The sequence below is a fragment of the Lepidochelys olivacea genome (assembly GCF_965140295.1).
Source record: "Lepidochelys olivacea isolate rLepOli2 genome assembly, chromosome: 1".
NCBI classification, from domain to species: domain Eukaryota; kingdom Metazoa; phylum Chordata; order Testudines; family Cheloniidae; genus Lepidochelys; species Lepidochelys olivacea.
In genome coordinates, this window is record NC_140411.1 from 264,027,045 (window position 1) to 264,048,009 (window position 20,965).

At 43.2% G+C, this 20,965-nt stretch overlaps 1 protein-coding gene across 5 annotated transcripts in view; it reads right to left on the minus strand.

Moving 5' to 3' along the window:
• The window catches only part of IFT56 (intraflagellar transport 56), an 89,439-nt gene that overhangs the window by 42,163 nt on the left and 26,311 nt on the right, over positions 1–20,965 (minus strand). For 3 of the 5 annotated variants that reach the window (XM_084617790.1, XM_084617789.1, XM_084617793.1), the window contains 4 exons: positions 15,707–15,756; positions 8,496–8,641; positions 6,445–6,616; positions 5,951–6,025 (listed from right to left, as the gene is read on the minus strand). In XM_084617790.1, coding sequence (XP_084473916.1) covers positions 5,951–6,025; positions 6,445–6,616; positions 8,496–8,641; positions 15,707–15,756 — 443 coding nt within the window. Of the gene's footprint in view, positions 1–5,950; positions 6,026–6,444; positions 6,617–8,495; positions 8,642–15,706; positions 15,757–17,277; positions 18,038–18,596; positions 18,838–20,965 lie in introns of those variants that run through there. The other 2 variants (XM_084617791.1, XM_084617792.1) reach the window with 2 other exon arrangements.

Sequence of the window (20,965 nt, forward strand, 5' to 3'; positions counted from 1 at the left end):
TGGTTCAGGTGTGACTTGGGAAGGAAGCTTACCACCTGCTGAATCATTGGTAAAAGGATCAAAACATAATTCCACCACTGACATCAGAAAACAGCTTTAACTCTTGAATGCATAATATGTTAGAAAAAAATTATGGACAAGCTTGTTGCGACTTGGTTTGTGGTTCAGTCAATGTGCCATTTGGATAGGGTTGCCAATTTTAGTTGGACATATTCCTGGAGATTTCATCACATGATATAATATTTAATTAAAGATTAATTTTTAATTCCTGGAGACTCCAGGACAATACTGGAGGGATCTACAACCTATCCTGAAGGATGATCCCTCACTCTCACAGATCTTGGGAGACAGGCCAGTCCTCGCTTACAGACAACCCCCCAACCTGAAGCAAATACTCACCAGCAACCACACACCACACAACAAAAACACTAACCCAGGAACCTATCCTTGCAACAAAGCCCGTTGCTAACTGTGTCCACATATCTATTCAGGGGACACCATCATAGGGCCTAATCACATCAGCCACACTATCAGAGGCTCGTTCACCTGCGCATCTACCAATGTGATATATGCCATCATGTGCCAGCAATGCCCCTCTGCCATGTACATTGGCCAAACAGGACAGTCTCTGCACAAAAGACTAAATGGACACAAATCAGACGTCAAGAATTATAACATTGAAAAACCAGTTGGAGAACACTTCAACCTCCCTAAACATTCAATTACAGACCTAAAAGTTGCAATTATTCAACAAAAAATCCTTCAAAAACAGACTCCAACAAGAAACTGCAGAACTGGTATTAATTTGCAAACTGGACAGCATTAAATTAGGTTTGAATAAAGACTGGGAGTGAAAGAGTCATTACACTAACTAAAAACTATTTCCCCATGCTAATTTCCCCCCTATTGTTACTCACACCTTCTTATCAACTGTTTGAAATGGGCCATCCTGATTATCACTACAAAAGTTTTTTTTTTCTCCTGCTGATAATAGCCCACCTTAATTGATCAGTCTCGTTACAGTTGGTATGGCAACCCCCATTTTTTCATGTTCTCTGTATATATATCTTCCTACTGTATTTTCCACTGCATGCATCTGATGAATTGGGCTTTAGCCCATGAAAGCTTATGCTCAAATAAATTTGTTAGTCTCTAAGGTGCCACAAAAGTACTCCTCATTCTTTTTACTGGAGGGTTGGTAATCCTACATTTGGATTAATTTGTAAATCACAATGCAGCTACTAAAATACCTCCTCCCACCCCATGAGCTATTACCAGCAGGAGAGTGAGTTTGTGTGTGTGGGGGGGGGGGTGAGAAAACCTGGATTTGTGCTGGAAATGGCCCACCTTGATTATCATGCACATTGTAGGGAGAGTGGTCACTTTGGATGAGCTATTACCAGCAGGAGAGTGAGTTTGTGTGTGTATGGGGATGGGGGCGGGGGGTGAGAAAACCTGGATTTGTGCTGGAAATGGCCCATCTTGATTATCATACACATTTTAAAGGGAGTGGTCACTTTGGATGGGCTATTACCAGCAGGAGAGAGAATTTGTGGTGGGGGGGGAAGGGCGGAGGGTGAGAAAACCTGGATTTGTGCTGGAAATGGCCCAACTTGATGATCACTTTAGATAAGCTATTACCAGGAGAGTAGGGTGGGAGGAGGTATTATTTCATGGTCTCTGTGTATATAATGTCTTCTGCAGTTTCCACAGTGTGCATCCGATGAAGTGAGCTGTAGCTCACGAAAGCTCATGCTCAAATAAATTGGTTAGTCTCTAAGGTGCCACAAGTACTCCTTTTCTTTTTGCGAATACAGACTAACACGGCTGTTACTCTGAAACCTGTCAGGATAAAGCAGGGGTCGGCAACCTATGGCATGCGTGCCAAAGATGGCATGCAAGCTGATTTTTAATGGCATGCTGCTGCCTGCCAGGTCCCCGCCACTGGCCCCGCTCAGCCCGCTGTCAAACCCAGGCCGGCAGTGGGCTGAGCGGGGTCGGCAGCCGGGACCCCGGCAAGCAACAGAGTGCCATTAAAAATCCTGCCCGCCCCGGCCCGCTCTTCTCCACCCCCCAACCCCTTCGTGGGGGCAGGGTGAAGAAGCTTGGTCCTGCCGGCTTCTGCTGCAGGGCAAGCAAGCTCCCTCCTCCACTGCCTCTTCCCCCAGCATGCTGGGTTCCTGCCCCTCCTCCTCTCCCTCCCTGCCACTGATCAGCTGATGGCCCTTGCACGGGAGGGGGAGAAGCAGAGCAGCAGTGCACTTGCTGCTCCAGGGAGGAGGTGGAAAAGAGGTGGGGACGGGCCTTGGGGAAGGGGGGTGGAATCAGGGCATATCCCCTCCAGCCTCCTGCCGTGAGCCGCTCTGGGGAGAGGGCTGGGAGCACCCCCAACCCCCTGCACCTCCCTCACACGCACCCCAGCCTTCTGCCCTGACCCCTGCATCCCCTCATGACCCCTGCCCTGACTCCTGCACCCCCACACATACCCAGCCCCCCCACACCCTATGCCCTGACTCTTGCACCCCCCACATTCCCATCCCCACCCTGAGCACCAAACGGGAGCTCCTGAACGCCCCCCCCCCCATTCCTAGCTGCACCCTCGTACCAAATGGGAGCTGCCCAGGTAAGCACTCCACACCTAAACCTCCTGCCCCAACCCTAAGCCCCCTCCCTCATTCTAGCTCCTGGCCAGACCCTGCACCCCAACTCCCAGTCTGCTCCTTTACCCCCAGCCGTGTGCACAGTGCACTCCCACCCTCAGCTCAGTGCAGAGAGAGGAAGAGAATGGGCTAGAACCAGGGAGAAGGTAGGTACCCACTCTACGTGGGCAGGGGCAGGATCCCAGACTGGCAGCGGGCTGAAAGGGGCCAGCAGCTGGGACCCTGGCTGCCACTCAGCTCGCTGCCAGTCTGGGGTTCTGACTGCTGGCCCCTTGCCAGCCAGGGTCCTGGCCGCAGGCCCTGCTCAGCCTGCTGCTGGCCTAGGTGAACAGAACCCCAGGCTGGCAGCGTGCTGAGCCGGCCCGCAGCATAAGATCAGCATTTTAATTGAATTTTAAATGAAGCTTCTTAAACATTTTGAAAACCTTGTTTATTTTACATATGACAATAGTTTAGTTATATAATATATAGACTTAGAGAGAGAGACCTTCTAAAAAACGTTAAAATGTATTACTGGCATGCGAAACCTTAAATTAAAGTGAATAAATGAAGACTCGGCACACCACTTCTAAAAGGTTGCCGACCCCTAGGATAAAGCATCCAAGATACATAGGAATTGCGACAACTGGCTTGTGACCTACATTACCTATACAGGGGTGAAAGGACAGCTATACGCAGCAATATATGGGCCCATGCTGATGCATTTGGACATTATACATAGGGCATATAACATATTTTCAAGCACCTCATTGGTCTTGTATGATGAGCACTTTAGAATGAGGATAATCCTGAACCCCTCCCTGTGCTGAGACAAAACTGATCAGGAACTATGGTTGGAGTGCACGGTTCAGGGGCACTTGTGAACAGAACCCCATAACAATTGTGGCTATGTACTGGAAAAGCTGGTGTGTGAAGGGAGCAATGGAGCTGGTCTCAAGACACTACACGCCTGACCAGCCGAGGTTTTCATGCTGAAACTACAATGAGACAGGGAAGCATTGTCATGCATACTGTAGGGTTTGGCACGAACATGGGCATTGTGGAGGTGGGCACATATCTTCAGGCTACCCACATTTTAAGCGCACCAGGCTAAAGGATGCTGGCAGTCTACAATCCTACATGCTGCTGCCTGAGGGGAAGCCAACACAGGGTGTGGGCTGTAAGTGCCACAGGTTTTAACCATGTCTGCTTCCTTCCCCATGCTGATCACACTAAATGATCACACAGCACACACACAGCTGAGAATATGGATTGAGGGCATGGCATTGTGCACTGGGCTTATAAGAGAGCATGTAATTTGGGCAAGAAGCTCGCAGCTGGGCCTCAGGAGGGACATGATTTTGTCTTGGCACGGCAGCCGGGGCATGACCTGGAATTAACTTGTGTCCCTCTTGGATGGGCTGGCGCACCGAAAGGACACATTGGACATCATCATTATCCATTTAGGAGAAAACTACCTTAGAACGTGCCCTGGCCTCAAAATGATTTTGAAGTCCAAATGGGATATTGGACTGCTGGCAAATATGTTCCTCGACGTGGGGACAGTATCACCACAGATATTGGACTGCAGCATACCCACAAAAGGTGGATAGGGCTTGGAGGAAGGCCAACCAGAAAATTGCAACATGGCTGGAGTCCAGGGGTGCTTCAGTTATCAGACATGGCCACATAGCCCAGAGTGCAGCTGAGCTTTACTGAGGATTGAATGTACCACTCTGATACAATTTGTTTCTGGATGATCTTGGTATTGGGTTGGCTGAACTTCTAGGTAGTGGGCTTGAGGCAGCCAAGCTAAGGTGGGCACCTCCTTGTGGCAGGCGCTGGGTAAAGGAACTTGCTGATTTAGGCTCCAGATACAAAAAGGTAACATAGTGGGTATCCTGAGGGCATCACGTCTAACCCCTAGGGGAAAATGAGAACCAGGGGTCAGGACTTTATCCTGGGGAACCACCCCACCAATGCACTTGACGGTGGTGCTGGCTATGGGGTCGAGGCCCCCTCTTGCCTCAACCCCGGAAAGGAGGAGGGATGCTAGCAGGCAATTGGAGACATGCAGAGACCCTCCTAGTATGACCCATCCCCTGCAGAGGGAGCCCCTAAAAATTGGCAAAGGGTCAATGGGGTGAAGAGACCATGCTGGGCTGTCCTCCAACGCGACCTTTGGATGTAATTTGACTAATAAAGTTTGGTATGGGTTTTAACCAGGCCACGATGTCCTTGCCTTCTTCCATCCAGTGAGCACACCAAACTGAGCAACACGCCAACATCAAATAAAAGCGAACTACTACAACCAGTCATTCAACAGAGTAGCAATAAAATCACTGGAGTAGAATGTTGCCAGATGATCAGTATATCTCCTACTTCAAACACAAATATTTTGGCTTTGCCTCAGTATCTGCCCACCATTAGTTCCTAGTCATTAACTTTGCAAATAGAGACTATTATCTTGAGACATTTCAATTCCACCGACATTGTACCATGGTTAGACAACATTGTTCGGAATCCTCATCCATTCTGATTTTTGCACTAAAGTCCTGATTTTGACAGGGCTGTTCAGGTAGTGTTGGGGATTTGACCAGTCCAAAAATAATTGGTCAGACTACATTAAAAATGGTCAAATATTTTAAAGCAATGATTTATTAGAATGATAACAAAACAAGTAAGACTTTATGGTCTCCAACAGGCTTAGCCTTAGATAGTTATTTTAACTCAAAAAACGTGAAATACAATTAAATGAAGTTCTAAAGAATGGCACCATGATGCAATCAAAAAGATAGGCTGCCCTCTATATCAGGGCATTCTTGCTGGAATATTTGACCACGATCAAATAATAGGCAGTCAATTGACTGGCTTGCCAAGCCTAATCCCAAGTATCTTGCAAGGACAGGCTCACAGAACATTTAAAGCATCCTAACATATCCCTAAGGATAAAGCAACATTTTTTCATGACATGGTAACAAGCCATGACAATATAAAAATACCAGAATGGTGTAATGCAACAACTTTGTCCCAGAAGACAAAGTATAAAGAGGGGGTAAGAATGCAGGTTCTTGTCTTGAACGTGGCACAGAGACAAGGAAAGCATCAGAAAATGAAACTGATTAAGTAAAAGTGGGAAGCGTATTGATCAGATTGCCTCCATTGCTTACATGGTGACTCTTATGGATTCATACCACCTCCTAACACCCCACCTCCTACTGCTTAATTCCCAATTTTCAATGGTGGTACATCAAGAAAAGCTCTGTAGACCACAGTTTGAGATCCACAGCTCAGATGAATCCATTACTCACCAGATTGTGCTTAATGAGCTCCTTAGCAAACTCAAAAGATGATGAGGCATTGTCCATCAGGCTCTTGAGTTCTGCCTGAAATTAAATATTATACCTATAAAAAGTTTAGCAAAAATACCCCCACAAGTGCAGATCCACACCACATCTGAAACTGATTGGAAGGCAACTCCAGCTGTGATGAGCTGGGTTGGTGGAGGAAAACAAACACCCCCCCCTTCACTGTGATGACTATTGCAAATGGATAATTCATATAAATGTAAAGCAAAACTTGCATTGGGAAAATGGAAAGGCCAACATGGAAACAGAAAACTTAAGTGCTCAACAATGTGAGGATTATGGATAGGTGATATCCTTTGGGGGAGGATACTGACATTATAAACGGTCATTTGTCAATAATTGTGATTAAGTATAAGGCAGATAACACAACAGGGAAAAGAAACTTGCATGGGACTTCAAATGAGACTGACAAGCCAGAAGGGCTTTACAATAGATACCTCAGCAGCCTTGCCATTGTAAAGTCGGAAGTGGTTACAAGCCTTGAGGTTAAGAGCTATGGTGCTGTCAGGAACTTGCTGAAGGTAAACAGCCAGCACCTCTTGTGACACATCATAGTAATCCAGTTTGTAGTAACATAAAGCCACATATACGTTGAGAGCCAGGTATTCCCTGAAGGGCAAAAGAGGAAGAGTTCACAGAAGCATTCATTTTTTACCAGAAAATTGTGCTGAAAAGGAATATTAAAATCTGTTATGACTTTCCCTCACCTCCCCATGTACCATTTAGAAATACAACAAATATTGAGTTCCTGAGAATAGCCTTATATGTGACTTTCTGGATTCAGCAGACAAGCACAAAACTATTCGGGGTTGCATCTGCAGGGATGCCAACTGCATTTGTCCCACAGGAGGAAGTAATTGTATTGTGACATTTGCATATATGAAGACATTACCTTGTCATGCACGGAAACCATAATTCAACATGTATTGAGTCAATGTTACAACACATTATCCCAGCATCATGAGGGTGAAACAAGAGCTAGTTTCTTCCAAGCACTAGTGCATACAAGAATGACCTGTGAAATTTGGGGCTTGTTATTTTAGGAAATGGTGATAACCCCATGTGAAGGAATGTAAGAGAATGCAATCATTTTATTTGGACTGATGAACTAAGGTTCATCCACATAATGTATACAAGGCAATTTGACTGTTTTCCTTTGCCAAGTATATTGCATACATACAAAACTCCAAAAAGATTTCTTTAATGTCAGTAGTTACTTTTATGTCATGTATAAGTAACCTGTGAAATTCACTACTGCACAATATCAAGCCAAAAAGGACTAGACATTTACAGGAATAAGAAAAACATTTGCAGTAACAACAATTTGTAGGATAACTGTTACAAAGGTTACTGTATGCAGTGTTGTGGTAGCCATGTCAGTTCTAGTATATCAGAGAGACAAGATGGGTAAGGTAATATCTTTTATTGGACTGACTTCTGTTCGTCTGACCTGAAGAACTCTGTGCAAACTCAAAAGCTTGTGTCTCACACCAACAAAAGTTGGTCCAATAAAAGATATTACCTCACCCACCTTGTCTCACAAAGGTTATTGATTTTTCAGGGCATAAGCTGATCATAGCCTAGGGACTGTCAGGCTGAAATTTCCCCCCAAAGCACAGAATTACACAATGATATGCATTATGGAGGTGTTTCAGCTTTCTTTGAAGCATTCAGCATTATACACTATCAGAGGCAAAAGACCATTGACCTGTTCCAGAATAGCAGTTTATACATTGCCAAGCCTTCCTTTGACTCTGGACCCTGCTTCCCAGGCCAGCAGCATCTAGAGAATATTACATAGGCAGCACACTAAAAACTGTTTGTGAAGATGTGGTTGGGGGAAAACACGTGCCTTGTGCTTCTCAACAGCAACATCTCCAAAGGTTTGGTTCTTTATCCACTTCCTGGCTGAGGTTGGTGGCTATAATGTGGAATCCTGGGACAGGGGTTATAACGGGAAAATGGGAATGGAAAGAATACTCAGAGCTCAAAAGGACACACAGGATCCTTGAATAAAAACAACAAGACTGAGGATTTCTTATGAAGACTGAGGTGGAAGAGAGTTCAGTAACTAAAAATTAGGGTCAGACAGGCAATCAGCCAAACAAAACAAAAGAGACAGGTACATGCTTTGTATTGTGGGTAAGACACACTCAGAACATTTTCTGCTCTGCTTGTAATTCTGTAGCATTTCATAAGAAACAGGAGAGGGGATCCCAGGATGGATCACAGAACAAAGTACGTTAAAAAAGGGGGATTAGGGTGGACACATTCTCCTTGTGCCTTATTGGTGTAACAGTTCTGATTCCAGTGACAAAATGGAGATGGCTGCATTGTCCCCTTCTCACAGAGAGAAAGACACAAAAGTATTGATACCACCACAAATAAGTTTCCAGAAGCCAAGCAATTACATGGAATGGAAACACAAATTCATCAGAGATACTGCAGTGAGGCTGAGAATGGAGGGGAGAGAAAGAGAGACACAAACCGGTTATCAAGCAGTATGCGTTTGTAGATATCAATAGCCTCTTGGTAGTGGGACCGCATATAGTGGATAGATGCCAGACTGAGCTGATCTTCTGTGATGTCCTGCAAATTCTGATGGAAGCTCATCAATTTCTTTTCATCACTGAACTAAAGAGAAAGAGACAGACAACCTCCAAAAGAGTTCAGCAAGGAAAACAAGAGCAATTAGTCATATTAATCAGGAAGGGCATACAACAATATTAAGTGAGATTGAACTGCAGCAGAGAAGATTCAGGTTAGACATTAGGAGTTGCTTTCTAAGTTTAAGACTTGTTTTGCCAATGGCGAAATCTGTTGAGGGAAGACGTAGAAAGCCATCATTGGAAATAACTGAGCTTGAGGCTAAACACACAACTATCAAGTCCGATTCAGGCATAATTAAATCTGATATGCCATGATGTAGGGGGTAACAGCAGAGAGATGGATTAGATACTCCATACTCAAAATAAATCTGCAATATAAAAATTTACTACTATAATTTGAGCTAAGAGAAAGATTTGTTGGGTTTGGATCCAAAGCTTAATTCTCAGAAATTGAGTTCCCATCCCTCTTCACCAAAAACAAAACAAAAAAACCCACAACTCTCACTGAGCAAAAGCCTATTGCAAAGACATTTCCCATAACGCTATTTTGTGGCACTAACTAGTTCTCTTTCTCCAGACCTCACATATCCAATTTCTGTGATTCCATACAGTGTAATGTAATAGTTTCCATTTAAAAGAATTGTTGCATTTTACATAACAAATGCGCAAATGTAAAATGGAGAGAGCATGGTTAACAAACAATTTTGCAATTGCATCAACATTATAAACTAGCCAAGAATGTCCATTAAATCGGACCACTCAAGTCACTTACAATTCTGATGCTTCCCCTTCTTATGTATGTTGCTGCTAGCAATGGTAATTGTGAACCCATTCTATTGCTGTTTTTTACATTAGGGATTTTTTTATTTGTTTTTTAAAAAATTGATAAGTCTCCCACATTTAAAATATCTAGCTGCTCATCTTTGCTTCATATCTCTTTCCTTTGTGCTTGTGCTGGTCATATAATAACACTCCAACACAGCCAACAGTGCTCAAAAACAGTAATTTTATGTCTTCATAGTAGTATCAACTTAGTATCTTTCATTCCAAAACCTCCTAAAGTACAGTGGAACCTCAGACTTATGAACACCAGAGTTACGAACTAACCGGTCAACCACACACCTTATTTGGAACCGGAAGTATGCAACCAGGCAGCAGCAGAGACAAGAAAACACAAGACAAGAAAGTACAGTACAGTGTTAAATGTAAACTACTAAAAAAATAAAGGGAAAGTTTAAAAAGGTAAGGAAACGGTTTCCTGTGCTTCTTTCATTTACATTAAGAGGATTAAAAGCAGCATTTTACTTCTGCATAATAAAGCTTCAAAGCTGTATTAAGTCAATGTTCAGTCATAAACTTTTGAAAGAACAACCATAATGTTTTGGTCAGAGTTACAAACATTTCAGATTTCAGAGTAGCAGCCGTGTTAGTCTGTATTCGCAAAAAGAAAAGGAGTACTTGTGGCACCTTAGAGACTAACCAATTTATTTGAGCATAAGCTTTTGTGAGCTACAGCTCACTTCATCAGATGCATTCAGTGGAAAATACAGTGGGGAGATTTATATACATAGAGAACATGAAACAATGGGTGTTACCATACACACTGTAACCAGAGTGATCACTTAAGGTGAGCTATTACCAGCAGGAGAGCGGGGGCGGGGGGCTAAGGGGGGGACCTTTTGTAGTGATAATCAAGGTGGGCCATTTCCAGCAGTTGACAAGAATGTCTGAGGAACAGTGCAGGGGGGGATGGTGGGATGGAAATTGTTGAAATCATGGTGGAATTCCTCAAGGGCTTCTTTTCCATGGGTCCAGATGATGAAGATGTCATCAATGTAGCGCAAGCAGAGTAGGGGCATTAGGGGACGAGAGCTGAGGAAGCGTTGTTCTAAGTCAGCCATAAAAATGTTGGCATACTGTGGGGACATGCGGGTACCCATAGCAGTGCCGCTGATTTGAAGGTATACATTGTCCCCAAATGTGAAATAGTTATGGTTGAGGACAAAGTCACAGAGTTCAGCCACCAGGTTTGCCGTGACATTATCGGGGATAGTGTTCCTGACGGCTTGTAGTCCATCTTCGTGTGCAATGTTGGTGTAGAGGGCTTCTACATCCATAGTGGTCAGGATGGTGTTTTCAGGAAGATCACTGATGGATTGTAGTTTCCTCAGGAAGTCAGTGGTGTCCCGAAGATAGCTGAGAGTGCTGGTAGCGTAGGGCCTGAGGAGGGAGTCTACATAGCCAGACAATCCTGCTGTCAGGGTGCCAATGCCTGAGATGATGGGGCATCCAGGATTTCCAGGTTTATGGATCTTGGGTAGCAGATACAATACCCCGGGTCGGGGTTCCAGGGGTGTTTTTGCAACGAAGCCTGTTGCCAACTGTGGCCACATATCTATTCAGGGGACACCATCATAGGGCCTTATCCCATCAGCCACACTATCAGAGGCTTGTTCACCTGCACATCTACCAATGTGATATATGCCATCATGTGCCAGCAATGCCCCTCTGCCATATACATTGGTCAAACTGGACAGTCTCTACGTAAAAGAATAGGACTCAAATCAGACGTCAAGAATTATAACATTCAAAAACCAGTCGGAGAACACTTCAATCTCTCAGGTCACTCGATTACAGACCTAAAAGTGGCAATACTTCAACAAAAAAACTTCAAAAACAGACTCCAACGAGAGACTGCTGAATTGGAATTAATTTGCAAACTGGATACAATTAACTTAGGCTTGAATAGAGACTGGGAGTGGATGGGTCATTACACAAAGTAAAACTATTTCCCCATGTTTATTCTCCCCCACCCACCCACCCGTTCCTCAGACGTTCCTGTCAACTGCTAGAACTGGCCCACCTTGATTATCACTACAAAAGGTCCCCCCCACCCTGCTCTCCTGCTGGTAATAGCTCACCTTAAGTGATCACTCTGGTTACAGTGTGTATGGTAACACCCATTGTTTCATGTTCTCTATGTATATAAATCTCCCCACTGTATTTTCCACTGAATGCAACGGACAAAGTGAGCTGTAGCTCACGAAAGCTTATGCTCAAATAAATTTGTTAGTCTCTAAGGTGCCACAAGTAAACAATTCAGAGTTAGGAACAACCTTCATTCCCAAGGTGTTTGTAACTCTGAGGATCTACTGTACTTTGCAGACTATATTCATAGCGATTGTTCAACCACCATTGGAGTGTAAACACCTCTGGGTGTTAGTCAATTTGTGCCAATGCCACTACACATCAGATTTGAGGCAAGGAAATGAAAGTTATGTTTTCAAATAAACCTGCAGAGAGACTTAGGTAGACAGAATGCAACTATCCAAATTAGAATTTGGCTGGGACAACAGGGTTAACAGGAGTTTTTGCAGAAAGTGCCAATATCTGGGTTTTATCTCTCACCCAAAACACAGCTTCTCTACAAATAGTGCCCTTTTGCTGCATGTTGGAGCACGGCACAAAAATGAGTCAGAGGGAATAATGCACTATCTACTGATGCCCAAACATCTAATGAGGACCCAATCCAGCAAAGCACTTAAGCAAATTCTTAACTTTAACCATATTCATATCCTTAAAGTTAAGCATATGCTTACCCGTTTTGCTAGATTTGGGGCTTGAATAACAAATACCACTCCTTGCAGCACTTGGGATTTCTGTGACCTTGCTTAGGTTATAAGGTCTTACAAAATTCACAGCAGCTTTATAATACATACATAATAAAGACTTTTGTTGGGAAGTGGAGGGCTTAGAATAGTAGCATTTTATCTGTACTTTTGTCAAGTTTAAAAGGCCACTGTGAAAGACAATCCAATTTTACCAACACATTTACTCTGAAAAAAGCACATCTTGTTGTGGTTGTCTTTTTAACCTTTGATGTTTCTAAATTGACATAGCCATTTATTCACAAGTGGTTCATGCCATGGAGATAAAAGTTCCCTTGTTAGTAATAAACTGATCTATTTATAGAAAAAAAGCAACCCAATTTGCAGGCTAGAAGTGAAGGAGCTCTCATGAGTGGGCTAGGATAAGACTGGACCAACTCCTCTAAAATCTGTTTAATTATTCTTGAACATACCAAGATGAAACAAAGTGAAGGTTGTGCCTCAATCATTGTTGAAATGAAACGAAATCTCCCTGCTATAAACAAGACTGTGTTTTGGGGGGAACTGAATAGCTCAGGAGATTTTTATATTTTTCAACAGTCTTTTTACTTAAAATTAGGTCTGTCAAGCGATTAAAAAAATTAATCGCAATTAATCACAATTAATCACGCTGTTAAAAAATAGAATAGCATTTATTTAAATATTTTTGGATGTTTTCTACATTTTCAAATATATTGATTTCAATTACAACATAGAATATGAAGTGTACAGTGCTCACTTTACATTTATTCTGGATTGCAAATATTTGCAATGTAAAAACAAAAGAAATAGTATTTTTCAATTCACCTTATACAAGTACTGTAGTGCAATCTCTTTAGCATGAAAGTTGAACTTACAAATGTAGAATTATGTAGAAAAAAATAACTGCATTCAAAAATAAAACAATTGTAAAACTTTAGAGCCCTCAAATCCACTCAGTCCTACTTCAGCCAATCACTCAGACAAACAAGTTTGCAAGAGATAATGCTGCCCACTTCTTTACGTCACCTGAAAGTGAGAACAGGCATTCACATGCTACTGTTGTAGCTGGCGTCACAAAATATTTTCATGCCAGATCCACTAAAGATTCATATGTCCCTTTATGCATCAACCACCATTCCAGAGGACACGCGTCCATGTTGATGACAGGTTCTGCTTGATAACGGTCCAAAGCAGAGCAGACCGACGGACACGTGTTCATTTTCATCATCTGAGTCAGATGCCACCAGCAGAAGGTTGATTTTCTTTTTGGTGATTTGGGTTCTGTAGTTTCTGCATCAAAGTGTTTCTCTTTTAAGACTTCTGAACACATGCTCCACACCTCGTCCCTCTGAGATTTTGGATAGCACTTCAGATTCTTAAACCTTGGGTCAAGTGCTGTAGCTATTTTTAGAAATCTCACATTGGTACCTTCTTTGCTTTTTGTCAAATGTGCTGTGAAAGTGTTCTTAAAATGAACAACTTGTGCTGGGTCATCATCTGAGACTGCTATAACATGAAATATATGGCAGAACATGGGTTAAACAGAACAGGAGACATATAATTCTCCCCCAAGGAGTTCAGTTGCAAATTTAATTAACGCATTATTTTTTTTAACAAGCATCATCAGCATGAAAACGTCCTCTGGAATGGTGGTCGAAGCATGAAGAGGCAGACAAATGTTTAGCATATCTGGCACATAAATACCGTGCAACGCAGCTACAAAAGTGCTACGCAAATGCCTGTTCTCACTTTCAGGTGACATTATAAATAAGAAGCAGGCAGCAATATCTCCCATAAATGTAAACAAACGTGTTTGTCCTAGTGATTGGCTGCACAAGAAGTAGGACTGAGTGGACTTGTAGGCTCTAAAGTTTTCCACTGTTTTGTTTCTGAGTGCAGTTATATAATGTGACAAAGTTCCTCCTTTGCCTTGGTGGGTCCTGTGCTTATTGGCAGATTTGCTTGCCTCAGAGATTCACGGCAGCCCTCAGTTTGGCCACTTTTGCTAGTGGCTCAAACCTGGTGTTCACACAGCTAACCTCATCACTGGCCAGCATGGGAAAAAGGAAGGAGAACAATCCCCGCACTCTCTGCTGATTCACCATGTGGGTCGGGGAAAAGCCCAGAGACTTTCCCCTCTGGTGGAACCCACAGTCCAGGTCAAGTCCTCCTGTGTCTGATCAGGAGCTGGGAGGTTTGGGGGGAACCTGGGCCCGCCCTCTACTCTGAGTTCCAGTCCAGGGCCCTGTGGACTGCAGCTGTCTAGAGTGCCTCCTGGAACAGCTGCGTAACAGCTGCAACTCCCTGGGCTACTTCCCCATGGCATCCTCCCAACACCTTCTTTATCCCCACCACAGGATCTTCCTCCTGGTGTCTGATAATGCTTGTACTCCTCAGTCCTCCAGCAGTCCGCCTTCTCATTCTCAGCTCCTAGTGCCTCTTGCTCCCAGCTCCTCGCATGCACGCCACAGACTGAAGTGAGGTCCTTTTTAAACTCAGGTGCCTTGATTAGCCAGCCTGCCGCCCTAATTGATTCTAGCAGCTTCTTAATTGGCTCCAGGTGTCCTAATTAGCCTGCCTGCCTGAATTTGTTCCAGCAAGTTCCTTCTTGTTCTGGAACTGCCCCTGTTACCTTACTCAGGGAAAATGGACCTGCTTAATCTGGGACTAATATATCTGCCTTCTAACACTCTCCTGTAGCCATCTGGCCTGACCCTGTCTCAGTAACAAAAAAAAAAAAAAAATCTACATTTGTAAGTTGCACTTTCACAATAGATTGCACTACAGTACCTATATGAGGTGAACTGAAAAATACTATTTGTTTTGTTTATCATTTTTACAGTGCAAATATTTGTAATAAAAAATAATAATATAAAGTGAGCACTATATACTTTGTATTCTGTGTTGTAATTGAAATCAATGTATTTGAAAATGTAGAAAAACGTCAAAAATATTTAATAAATTTCAATTGGTAATCTATTGTTTAACAGTGCAATTAATCGTGATTAAAAAAATTATTCACGGTTAAAAATATTAATTAATCGCATGAGTTAACTGCAATTAATCGACAGCCCTACTTAAAATGTTAGTTCCAAGATGCGCCCACCTAGGAAGAACTAGATGATCTTAGAAGAAAGGAAGTGGAAGTAACTGGTCCTAGGGTGGCAACAGCCAAAAAATACCATCAGATTGTTTCTATTAGGCCTATGTGAAGTGAACTGGTGGGTCTCATTCTAGTTCCTAGCAGACCGGTGTCTCCTCTGAGTTCCCCTCTTACACCTACAGATGATTCCTCTATGTCAGATTAATGCAGTTGTGTTAGTGGTTGGGAAGGTTTGTTCTGCTGCTACCCATTGATGTACCTATCCTGCGGACACATTCTGGAAGGTTGTCAATCCAGCACCAATTACAGTTCAAATTTCAGAAAGAAACATGAAGTGTGAGCAAAGAGACATACATACCTTATGTGCTAGGTGAAACAGCAGACGATTCTGGAGTCGACTTTTCGGTGCTGAAAGAAAAATCCAACAGTACGTTTCAGAGCCCTGGTACTAATACAAGGAACATTTCTAATTCAAGTTTTCCCTCACTGTTTGTAAGACACCCTCATAAACACTACTAGCTTGCCCAAGCACACCTCACTGACCCACCCACCCCACATAGCCTATAGCTGAACTTCTTTGCAATTTCTCACAATCTTGCCACCGTTTAGGTGTCTTCCTGTATTTCTCATCTTCATCAGCTCTACAGCTCTTTTTAATTCTCTGCTGAACACACATTTTTCCCATGCCTTTGCCTCTTGCCTTCCTTAACTCCATGGCTTTATTACTTCTCTCTAAAACATTTAGTACATTTGACAGAGTTTGTATGAAAGATGCTATACAAAGCACGCTGAGCACAATGCATCTCAAAAGAAATACAGGCAACCAACCCTTAATCAAGGCTTCAAGTACCATGTGCCACAATTGATGTAAATTATGTTGCAAGACCCTTAAAAATTACATGGCAATATTCCTGGAATTATGAGGCAAGGCATTGCACAGCAGAGAACCCAGGCACTACGCCACCCTCCTACAACACTATCTATTTAGGCCTGCTAACACAAATCAGCTCTAACTTATTGTATCAATTAAGATGGAATAAATGGGCCCGAAAGTGTCGAAGGTATTATAACCTAGTCACTGTCCAACATTAAAGAGTTTTAAATAAATTTCAGGATTTGGTATACAGAGACTTTTGTCTGCTGAGTACCACGGCAAATACACCATTAAAATCGTTTTAACCTTTTAATAAAGATACAGAAAAGTAAAAAACAGTTAAAGCATTTGAAATGTAAAATAGTAAATAAGGCTTTCTTTTTAACAACAGCCCTTGTTCCTTTAGCTGGAGAGAATTTTTAGACCGCCAGCCTCTTAGATGGTATTAAAGATATCTGTTGTCCTTTTGGGGAAAAATATAAGAGTCCCCTCCACTCAATACTTAGTCCTGCCTTGAGTGCAGGAGACTGGACTAAAAAATTCTTGAGGTCCCTTGCAGTTCTACCATTCTATGATTCTATAAATTAGTTAAGATGGGCTGGAGTTGTTATTGCTGCTGCTGTTAAAATTTGATCTCATTTCTAAGAAGACAAAACAAGAAAAAAAACACACAAAAGGTGTGGGTGAGGAGTGGAGGGTGGAAACAGAAAATGTAGCTTCTGTCTCTGGTGCTGACTTTCACTTGCAACTTCATTGCTGGAGAAACACATGCCCAGCACACAATCTTATCAGCCACTCTGAGATCTGGCAAACTTGTACGAGCACTGGGCTTTGTAGGGCATCCCTTTCAGTTGCTTCTTTCTGGTCACAGGCTTAGCAATGTTGCAAAATATGCAGTCTTGGGTGGGTAAGCCAGACTTTTATTATACAGAAGGAAAAAGCAGAAGGATAGAAGAGAGAAGATATAAGGCAGGGAAGGAAAAAGAACACATGGGAATGGTGCAAGAGAGAGACAAAAATCTCTCCTCCCAGGTGTGTTCAGGTTTCAGCCAAACCTGATGGAGGAAGAGATGTCATCTGGCTCCCTCTCTCTGGCATGGTTTTGTCAGGACATCTTTCAGGATCAGGACGACAAAGGCGCGAGGTCCCAGGAGATGGTGGAAGTGGCAGCCACGATGGTAAAGCTTGCTCCAGTAGCCAATTTTTCTCCCAAGTCTCTTTTTTAAGTCCCCCAAAATGGAGTGATGGATAGAACAGCCCATTTCCTCATTATTTTTTCCACCATTAGGCATAATATCCAGCACACCAACTTTGGTTCATTGATTTCTGGATTCACATTCTTCTTGTTTACCAAGCATGATCTTAACACAGCCCTTAAGTTATATCTATAGCCCTTTCTGTTTGGACTAATTCAGTCTGTCTCACTTTTGCATCTTTTCTCATCAACATTTGTTGATATAGGACAGTTATTGTGACATCTTATGAACTAATACTCTCTTTTTACAGTTGAGCTCACAGTTTAGAGTAAATTTGTAGGCCCAATTATCACAACAAATCTCTCTTCCTTCTCTGTGTAAAGATGTATGTGGCAGCAGTTGGCAGGAAGAACAGGAAGTTTTGAGAAGGAGATTGCATACAGGGAGCTGTTCATATTCAAATCAAGAGGAGGGGAGTTTACAGAAAGCACCTCCTCTGTGGAGCTCCTAAACTTCACTGCAGCCAACCCTGTTCTGCCAAGATTGGGAACTCCATAGGGCACACATCCCCAGCTGTGGAGCTCTTAAGACGTACACCTTAAGAGCTCCACAACTGAAGTTGCTTATCCTACAGAGCTACTAAGCTCTGCTGGGAAAGTCCTTCTTCCAAAATGCATTGATGACTCTTTTATGAATGAATCTTTTACAGATTTCATTATTAAACAGTCTATTATATAACACCAGAAATAAACCTTTAATTAAAACAATAATAAAACAAAATTCAAAGTGACACAATGCAGTGAAGGGCAGAACACAAGGGGAGGGGCGTAAGCCACAAGCGAGTATATGCCTGGCCTCTGCCACTTCTTGTTCTTGGGCCTTCCAGTGTTAAGTAGTGAGGCTCGAAGTTATCAGGAGTTCTAGGTAGCTCAAAAGAGCTCGGCTCCCGGGAGCAACTGATCTCACTTTTCTGAGCGTGGGTCTGTGAAGGGAAAGGCCTCTGCAGGGAGCAGATGCTGATGCAGGGAGCAGATGCTGATGTTCCCAGTACCCTATGTTGCCCAGGGGCTACAGGACATGGCTGGGTCCTGGTTTAGAGCACTGCATTGCCTGCTGCCCCAACAGCAGCACATGCTGCAGCAAAGCATTCTGGCTTTGTATTGTCTCTGCATCTCTACCTTTCTCCACAGTGTCTTTTGCCATGGTAACACTGTCCCTGGTGACTGTGATGCTGTCTTTGGCCAATCCAACTACTTCTCTGGAGAGCTCCATTTCTTTTTCCCTCTCCGACCTCAAGTACAACAGCCACCTCTTCATTGATCTGGGGGGTCTTGGGGAGTCTGCAATAAGGTCTGTGAACATTTAATCCTGAGTTCTCTGTCTCCCCTACCCCAGTTGGCAAGCTGCTCAGCTGTTGATAAAGGTCCTGACCTTGAGGGTCTGGCTGCTGCAGGTGCCACGGTTGTGGGAGTAAAAAAACTACAAAAAAACCACAAGCAGTTATTGTTCAAATTCCAGATAGGCTATTCTAGCATTATTTTTATATATAGTTCTGCTTTCCCTCCCTGACAGTCTTCCTAGTCTTGGGGTAATCTCAGAGATATTAAGTGGTGTGTGCATGAGGGGAACTGTATTGGGATTTTTGTATATGATGTTTAAATTTGTGTTGTGCCTTGGAGGCTGGGTGTGTTAGTTGGAAATTATGATCCTGGTTAGGGTTTGCAGTTTTGCTGTGCCTTGGAGGCATTTATATGTTGTCAGAGAGGTTAATGGGCGACATCTGGGGGTGAACTGGACAGTAATCCCCACTGCATCCCCTTTAGGCTGTCCTGACTCTTGATTACACTGAGACAGGTGACCAGGAGGCAAAGAATTGCCTTATTCAAGAAAGAAAAGGACAGGCCAGCGATTTACACTGTGAAGTTATTCACCAAGAAGTATTACAGGAGAAGAAGGGAATTGCAAACTATACCGTGCAGCTATTCTGCATAACATCTGGACCAAAATAAAGCAATTTCTCAGTCTTAGCCTCTGGAAACAAAAACAGTGTTCTGCACTGCCTGCCTGAAGCATTCATATTCCCAGTCCTTCTATGAAACCCTGTGTAAAGCAGTTAAAGAGCTTTGCAATGCCTAAGGTAAAGCTCTTTTCCTGTAAGAATGCATGTTACAGGGCACTTATACCTCAGCAGGGAGCTGTGGTCTTTGTACCTTTATGGGCATGCAATGTTCATAATTACCTCATGTAAAGTGAGAATACTAACTAAACTTTTTTTTCTGTAAGCACTGTCTCAATGAGCTGTTGAATTTCTGACAACTGAATGTTTTCAGTATTCAGATCTGCTGAGGGACAGGAGGTGGTGTACAGACTATGGCTGTGCCATGATGCCAGATGCCATTTTGAGCTGGCAAACAGAGTTGGGGGAGGGTGACATTTGCCAGGTAGGAAAGATGTGGGGAGGGGAAGGAAAATAGATAGATAGGCACATGCTGTCCAGGGTGTTCACTTCAAAATGGTTGAAAGTTGGGGCTTTATCATGAGACAGAGGCCTACTGCTCAGCTGAAGCAGCCACCATTTTGAAAATGTGTACAGGTGGGCCAAATGGACAGCGTGGGCCAAAGGAAGAGAGGGAGGCAGGGGCTGGAGACTCATAAAGGCTCTCCTCTGCCTAAAATGTTCACATCTGCCTAAAATGGCTGCAGCTGTTAGGCACTCAGAACAGAAGCTAGCACAGTATTAGAGCATAATTAATAAAATAATAATAGTAAATTGTAAAGATAGACTCTTACATGACAAGATTTCCTCAATAGGATCTCAGATCCAGGCTGGGTTTCTGGCTGGGAGTTGGGTGCACTTCCTACCTGGCCAGCATCAGGGTCTTGAGTCCCAAAGAGATCCTGGCTTTCTGGTAACAGCTCATCTCTGGCTTCCTTGTGTTTACCCTTGGATGACTCTTGCTTCTTGTCCTCAGGGATTTGGGGGGGTGGGAGGTTCAGTAGTGTAATTGTAATTGATCAAAATCCTGTCCAGCTCCTCAAAAGATCAACAGGTCACATTTCCACTGCCAGAGCTTTTCCTGGTATCCTCGGTTTAATGTACATTCTCCTGAACTGTTTGCATCAGTAGGCATCTCAGTTATTATGCCCCTTTGCAGACATGTGCTTAGCAATGTCCACAAAACCATCTTTATTCCAGTGGTTGTTCACAAGAGCTTCCTGCATTGATGCTTCTCCCCAGATGGCAATGAGATCTAGGGTCCCAGCATGGCTTTAAGTGGCTATTAAAGGCATGTGGTAAGGCTTCTGGATTAATATTGCAGCAAGGCTGATACACTCATATCCATGAGCAAACGGGCAAATTCTAACCCTGCGCTAGTTTTTAAACAGGGGAGGAGACATCTGGTCAACTTGACCCCAGAGCAGTGCACACAAGTAAACAGACAGGTCATTTTAACAGTTGCCCACAAAGCAGTGTAGGATAGCAGTTGGACTGCCAAAGCAGTGCACAGCAACTGCGTGCACACAAAACTGAACTAACTCAATTTGC